Raw genomic sequence first — 8,151 nt, 5'->3', positions numbered from 1 at the left:
TTCTTCAGCAGTCATCAATCTAATGGGGATTCTACAACGATCACCCATATAATGGGGAATTCTTCACTGATCACCTGTGTATACAGGCTTTTATGGTCCTTGTTAGTGGTCCCCAATGTAGAGGAAACCTCTATTCGGGTGATGTTGCCTCTAAGGCCGCAGTTTAGTAGGCGATATGACTATGTGATCAGTGATAGAAGACTTGTAATGGATATGGGGGAGGGCTGGTGGGTGATGTGGACCCCCATGAATTGTAGTTGGGTCTGTATAGCGATCATTAGTACGCAGTGCAGAGCGGAGGGTGTGCTGTGATGAACCCATAGAATGCAGTCAGCAATACCCTTCCCATCACTCGGCCGTCCTCCCCCCCATCCATCCATCCATCCCAGCACAATGATCATCACAGGCGGGGGAAGACTTCTCCGTTCAGATCACATGACTGCTCCATCTCTGAACACGAAGAAGCCCCGCCCCGGAGCACATGGGGTCTGTTTCCCGGCAACCGGAGCGTCAGCGCTGGAAGTTTTGGAGTGTCTCAGACAGGAGCCGGAGCGGAGCTGAGAGAGCAGAGGGCCCGGGGCCCCAACACCCAACATGATCAGCACTCAGGTGGGAGCTCCCTGTACAGGTCATTTTTCAGTAGGGCAGTTGCTTGGCACAGGTCCCAGAAGATCGCAGCACTCACTGTAGTAGCGCTGACTACTACAATGGTTGTTGACCTCAGTGAGTCTTTCAGGACGAATGTAAAGATACAGTATCAGTACAGTTGCCGTCCAGTCATGTGCTTCATTAATGGCTGGTTCACACCAGGTACAGTCCAGTGTGTTTTTTTCTCCATCAGAAACGCATGCACAATGATTTCCATGCATTCCAATGGCTGTAGTTTACACCAGAGCAGTGCGTTCCAGTGTAGTCAGCAAAAGTTGAACGTGCTGCATTTTTTCTGTATGGAACATCTCTGGAATGCCGCAAAAACGCATCAACAATGCAGCAGAATGCACATGTCCTCAACTGAGTTCAAGAACAAAAGTGAAAAAATGCACTGGAACGCATCTAAAACACACCAGAGTGCATCACAGATCTAAAATCAACCTTTGTATGGAGGGCTTTACAATTGGCTTTAAAGTAGCCCACTAAAACATAAAATAACACAACTTTATTGATAGTCCAATTCAGGCATCACAGTCTGCATTTATATACATTATATTGCCAAAAGCATTGGTTGGCCTGCCTTTACACGCACATGAACTTTAATGGCATCCCAGTTTTAGTCCGTAGGGTTCAATATTGAGTTGGCCCACCCTTTGCAGATATAACAGCTTCAACTCTTCTGGGAAGGCTGTCCACAAGGTTTAGGAGTGTGTCTATGGGAATGTTTGACCATTCTTCCAGATGCGCATTTGTGAGCTCAGGCACTGATGTCGGACGAGAAGGCCTGGCTTGCAGTCTCCACTCTAATTCATCCCAAAGGTGTTCTGTCGGGTTGAGATCAGGACTCTGTGCAGGTCAGTCAAGTTCCTCCACCCCAAACTCTTGCTCATCCATGTCTTTATGGACCTTGCTTTGTGCACTGGTGTGCAGTCATGTTGGTACAGGAAGGGGCCATCCCCAAACTGTTCCCTCAAAATTGGGAGCATGAAATTGGCCAAAATGTCTTGGTATGCTGATGCCTTAAGAGTTCCCGTCACTGGAACTAGGGGGCCAAGCCCAACCCCTGAAAAACAACCCCACACTATAATCTCCCCTCCACCACACTTTACACAATGCAGTCAGGCAAGTATCATCTTCCTGGCCACCGCCAAACCCAGACATGTCCATCGGATTGCCAGACAGAGGAGCGTGATTCATCATTCCAGAGAATACGTCTCCACTGCTCTATAGTACAGTGGCGGCATGCTTTACACCACTGCATCTGCCGCTTTTCATTGCACTTGGTGATGTAAGGCTTGGATGCAGCTGCTCAGCCATGGAAACCCATTCCATGAAGCACTTTTGTGCTAATCTGAAGGCCACACAAAGTTTGGAGGTCTTTAGCTATTGACTATGAAGACAGTTGACCACCTCTGCACACTGTGTGCTTCAGCATGCGCTGACCTTGCTCTGTCATTTTACGTGGCCTACCACTTTGTGGCTGAGTTGCTGTTGTTCCCAGTTGCTTCCACTTTGTTATAATACCACCAGGGGTGGACTGACAACTCATGGGGCCCCCAGGCAATAGGGGATCATGGGGCCCCTGTGTCCTTGCCCAAACTCAAAAAAGCCTATGAAAAAGGTACCAGGGGCATCTCATGGGGCCCCCTACTGACCCTGGGCCCTCGGGCAGTGCCCGAGTTTTTAAATGGTCAGTCTGCCCCTGAATACCACTAACAGTTGCCCATGGAATATTTAGTAGCAAGGAAATTTCATGGATGGTCTTATTGCACAGGTGACAACCTATCGTGGTACCACGCTTGAATTCTCTGAGCTCCTGAGAGCGACCCATTCTTTCACAAATGTTTGTAGAAGCAGTCTGCATGCCTAGGTGCTTGATTTTATACACCTGTGGCCATGGAGGTGATTGGAACACCTGAATCCAGTGACTTTTGGCAATATAGTGTGTATTTACCTATGTTATAGTGCATTTATTAGTGTCTTTCATGTCTGTCTAGAGTTCAGCTTTACATCCTTTTGCTTTACAGGTATAATGTTTTAATGTTTGGTATTTTGAAGCTCTTGGCAATCTTTCTAATTGTTTCTAAACAAAAGTAAAAGATTTGACAGCAATGATCAACTATTTGTTGATATTTTAAAAATCAAAAAACAGAATTAAAACAAATTAAATCAGATTTTCCACTGACACCATTGATTTTTTTAGTTATCTATAAGGACGTAATTCTTCCCAATGAACACAAGTGCAAGAGCATTCTTCCCACTGGCTGTCATGTATCATGAGTTGCAGATATAGTCATTTTTAGCAGGGGTTCCCTGAGACCAGAAAGTTAGTTCAAGGGTTCAAGAACCTGTAAATGTTTTAGGCGTCCTGCATACATGATGTTTGTAAACAGTCCTCTTCTAGGTAACAGAACTTTGGCAGAAAAAACACCTGGCAAGGTTTTCAATGTCTTTTAAAAGCGTCTAGGTATGTTTACAGGCACTTCGGCATTAATTCATTTCATTTGCCAGATGAATAACTGATTCTGGCTATTGAAATGAATTAATGCTCAAGTGCTGTTTAGGTGCGCTTAGATGTATTTACACACGTTTACATGGGTCAAGCGTTTTTGCTGTGAAAACGCTGCTGCTCTTGGACACACTGACCCTGGGTTTTTTTTCTTGCCTGTAAATCTCCCTGCCACTAAAAGCTTCTGTGGACACAGGATAACATGGTGGGGTCTTTACAGTAAAAAAAATGGTATGTAAGAAACAAAAAGAGGGTGCATGGGCCTAATGCATTACCTTTTAAAAATTAGATTTATTTATAAATAGTAAAATACTCACAAGAGAAATAAAATCAAATGGAAAGCATGTCACAAAGGAAGCAATGTGGTCCAAAAAACCCCTGAAGGTGGTCTGGTGGGGGACTGTAGACCTCTGCATAGCTGGTGGCTGACGCGTTTCGAGGTTGTACCTCTTCCTCAGAGCCAGTCTGGTAATGCACTAGGCCCGTGTGCCCTCTTTTTGTTTCCTATATACAGTTCCTTAGGATTTCCCTTGTCTGTTGAGGGCAGCAAGGCTTGCATTCCTTTCTTATGTGATATTGGGGATATTGACATTGTGGAGTCCACTGCCCAGCGCAGGAGTACATGCATTTGGTTGCTTTATTCTTCTTTCCAGTAAAAAAAAATGCCTGACGCCGTTAAAAGCGTCTGCAAAAACGCCCTGTGTGTGTGAGGCCTTATTATTAATGCAATTGTGTTGCATGGCCAGTATAAATAAAGGATTCGAAAAGAATGTTTGACATGTATGTGCCCAGCATTGGATCACTGATTTGTTCCCTTCAATCTGCCTTGTTATGTCTCGTTTTTTCTCGTCTTGTCTTCTCTATTCTCCTGTCTCTCACCTATCTTTGTCATCTCTTTCTTCTCATCTCTTCTTTCCTTTTCTTTCTCTCTGTCTTCTGTCATATCTCTCTCTCTCTCTCTTTCCTTCCTAAATTTCACATTGTGACAGCTGTATCCATAATCAGACATATTTGTAGCGATAAGCTAGCTTTGTGACTTACAAAGAGGTTTTTGAGGCGTATTGGGAATAGAGGTCTTCCTGAACAGCATGCTAATGAAAGGGCCTCCAAAGACTAGACTGTGCCTTTGAGCCTTTGTGCCTAGTGAAAGCTCATACATACATGCATTAAAAAGATGGCACTTGGTGAGCATTTCTCTCTCTCTCACAAAGCACCCCCTCCCCCCAAACAATGGGATTAAAAGATGGTACTTAGGTGAATGGCTTTGTACACATAACTGTGTGTTTGCTAAGCATGGTTTTTGTAGCATCACAACAAGACGTGCAATGTTCAGGCTGCAACGGGCCATCAAAGAATTCTGATTCACCTGATGTGATTTTGAAGCAAGGTAACAAAACATTTGTCATCCTTCACCTGGATGTATTATTATTATACAGTATTTATAAAGCGCCAATAATTCGCTCAGCGCTGTACATTACAGAAGGGGACAGAACATGTGACAGAACAATACCAATACAATGCAAAACATGAGGGGATTGAGGGCCCTGCTCTTTCGAGTTTACAATCTAGGATGTATGAGCATTAACACAGAAGTAGCTCCCTACTGCCTTTCTATGGCGAATGACCATGCTTGGCATAATGACATCATTGGACAATCCTTGGCTCTACTACTTACAACAGACTTGTCATTTTATAGTCAGTAAATAATGAATATTTATACAGTACTGACACATATACTGAGTGCAGGCCAGAGTGTTTTTTTTTTTGGGGGGGGGGGGTTACTGAAGTTGGCAGTAGTTCAAAGCATAGGTCTTATATTGGTCAACTCAACTGTTTCATCTCATATTTTTATCTGCAGCTTAATGGTGATGTCTTAAAGCCCCAGTTTGTGGAACAACTGAACTATCTGAGAGATAAAAGCAAGTCATTGGCCGAAAAAGAAAAATGTGACCACTTGACAGCATGTCTGCTCATGTCCTCCAAGCTAGGTAGCAGTTTGAAGCCATCCAGACCTACAGACAAGATTACACAGAGACCAAAGACTGCTATGGCTGTTCTAGGTAAGAGGCAAGTCTGTTAAGCTTTAGGAATGTTAGGTTTTCTAAGGTTTGAAGAATTATCATTTGTAGTTCAAATGTTTTCTTTTCCTGAGTGTGACAGGAGTAACTTTGGGTAGGGGGCCCATGGAACACAGCCCCCTTTGGAGAGGTGGGGAGATCCCTGTCTCAGCTCCCCATATCCCTATTATGTGTAAGTCACCCTGTGCCTGTTAGGGGTACAGGGTGGAATGTCCTGATATTGTGTAGACATGTATAGGTGGGGGTTGTTCATTGTTTAATGCCATGTGGTTGTCCCTTTGTTCTATTGTGTGTCTTGCTTGGGAGCAAACTATTATGGGATGTATGTGTTTGTGTATTGACTTGGTGGGGGGCGTCTGCTGTGTGTCTCTTGTTACTAAATATATTGCCCCGCCCTGTGTATATATCTTGTATCTGTGTTAAAATAAAGCAGTCTATTTCCTGAGTGATTTCAAGGGTGGTGTCCATGGATCTGTGTTCGGACAGGGGAGCTGGAGTCTAACGGAAATACCCCGTTACACTGAGTATGCAAGTGATAATTCTATTTGACACAGAGATAATGGACTAAATATGGAGCTAAGTTTTCTAAACCACTATCCAAGAATTGTACAACCATTCTCATATCTGTGATTCTGACTCCCCCCATCCATTCCACAGCCCACTCCTTTCCTTAGCCTGTCAACCACCTACATTTATTGTCATTGCTGTGTTTGTGTATTCTTAGAGATTGTCCTACTCAACCACCTGTCTACAGGGCACTTTTACCCCCTTCCTGCCCAGGCCAATTTTCAGCTTTCAGCGCTGTCACACTTTGAATGACAATTGCATGGTCATGCAACATTGTACTCGTGAAATTTTTATCATTTTTTTAGACAGAGCTTTCTTTTGGTGGTATTTAATCACCTCTGAGTGTTTTATTTTTTGCTAAAGAAACCAAAAACAACTGAAAATTTTGAAAAGAAAAAGTTTTTACTTAGTTTCTGTTATAAAATTTTGTAAATAAGTGATTTTTCTCCTTCACTGATGTGCACGAATGAGGCTGCAGTGATGGGCAGTAATAGGTGGCACTGATGAGGAGGCACTGGTAGGTGGCACTGATGGGCACTGAAAGGCAGCACTCATATATGGCATTGATAGGCGGCACTGACAGGCATCACTGACAGGCACTGATAAGTGGCACTGAAAGGCAGCTCAGATGGGCACTGACATGTGGCATTGATGTGCACTGGTAGGCAATGATATGTGGCAATGATGTGGCACTGATGGGTACTGGCATGTGGCATTGATGGACACTGACAGGTGGTACTGATGGGGCTACACTGATCATCAGTGCCCTGATGATCAGTGTACATGTCCCCTCTGAGGAATACCGAGTGGGGGATGTCATATGACGGGCGGGAGGCGGTTACAGTATAACTAAATGGCAAAACTGTTTTTTTAGTTTTGGATAGATTAGAACCCTTGTCAGTTTTTATTGCTGTCTGTGGCCCTGTTAAGGAAATTCACTCTGTTTGTTTGTCTTGTTTACCATTATCATTGAAAGTAAAAGTAACAAAAAATCACAAATTTTGGGTTGTCCTCAGAAAAATAATAGAGGGGAAACTTCTAATGGGGCCATTAGTTCTGGTGACCTGGGGGTCTTCAAGGAATTTCTTTAATTTGTAGGGATTTCCTCTCACTTCCTGTTTGGCTATGGGACAGGAAGTGAAGGGAAAGCTCCACAATGGGACACAGATGGTGAAAAAAAAATCTGATAGGGGTTATAACCCTACCTTGCTGCGCTACATTCAAATCAAACAAATTGTGAATGTGGGATCCCAAAATATCAAATCAAAAAGTGTGACAATATTAACAATATTGACAATGCAAATATATACGTGCTTGCTGATAATAACAAAAATCAAATAAATCACTCAAAAGATGTAGAAACACAAAAAACTATATCTATATGTATGTGCATGAACATAAAATATACCCATACATATAATTAAATCACACGTGCCTATTGTGAAGTGAAAAAATAACCATAATAATGGTACACGCAAACTAATATCTCAAAGTCCAAAAAATATAAAATATTGTAGGTGAACAAAACAGTAAACGGTGCTTCCAAATTATACTGTTAGTGACCACAAGTGAAAAAAATCGTGCAGGTTTCTGGGTGTATATAGATCTACGAATCCAACCACCTTCTGGATTAGCCTCTCACCTCATCCCTTCGACCCTTGCGGATCAAAGAGCAGTAGTGGATCCCTCTCACAGATCCTCCAGGCACCAAAGCACTCCAAGACAGCTTTCAAGATGTAATATTCCCACTATGGCTCTTCTCCAGGAAAAGTTGTAATATCAATCTCTCAGAATGAGACAAAGGAATCCTCCCATAGTGTAGTATATTTATTATACCATAGGAACATGTAGCATATTTTAAATAAGAACTTACGTAGCAGCCAGTCCACACTAAAGCCTCATGCTTTCAGATGAGGATATATCTGTTGGGTGTACAGCTGAATGCACAGGTGTACCAAGATGGCCGCCACGCCGGAAATACGTCACCGCGCTACGCCGACGCGTTACGTCACAATGTCATGTGACTTCATCAGGGCTGTCAATCACAGTGACGGTCACTCTTTATATACCCAGCTAGATAGAGGGAACCACCCACATGGGAGGTGTTTTCTTCAGCCTAATCTCATCAATACTTCCTGCGGCCATTACATTGAAGACCACTGGGGACTACTATGCAAAAAGTATATATGCTAATGGCTGCAGTAGGCGCATCTACACAGAAAAAGTCCGAGGACTGTGTAATGATGCACCAACTGCAATTAATATACCTAATATTTAAAAAAAAAACCCCAAAATAACCTTATACAAAATCCCATTTTTATTTAATGTTAAAAAAAACAAAAGAAT

General features: G+C 43.0%; 1 protein-coding gene across 1 annotated transcript in view; it reads left to right on the top strand.

Moving 5' to 3' along the window:
- The first annotated feature begins 486 nt into the window (after window positions 1–486).
- TEX26 (testis expressed 26) overlaps window positions 487–8,151 on the top strand; it is a 56,390-nt gene continuing 48,725 nt past the window's right edge. The window contains exons 1-2 of the mRNA XM_089690894.1: window positions 487–609; window positions 5,019–5,220. Of these exons, the coding sequence (XP_089547020.1) occupies window positions 595–609; window positions 5,019–5,220 (217 nt within the window). The 5' untranslated portion in view covers window positions 487–594. The remainder of the gene's footprint in view (window positions 610–5,018; window positions 5,221–8,151) is intronic.

This window comes from Staurois parvus, unplaced genomic scaffold (assembly GCF_062004578.1).
Source record: "Staurois parvus isolate SC_StPar_1 unplaced genomic scaffold, SC_StPar_1.0 ptg000544l, whole genome shotgun sequence".
NCBI classification, from domain to species: domain Eukaryota; kingdom Metazoa; phylum Chordata; class Amphibia; order Anura; family Ranidae; genus Staurois; species Staurois parvus.
The sequence above is the reverse complement of the archived record's forward strand: the minus strand, read 5'-3'. Positions and strand labels throughout refer to the sequence as shown.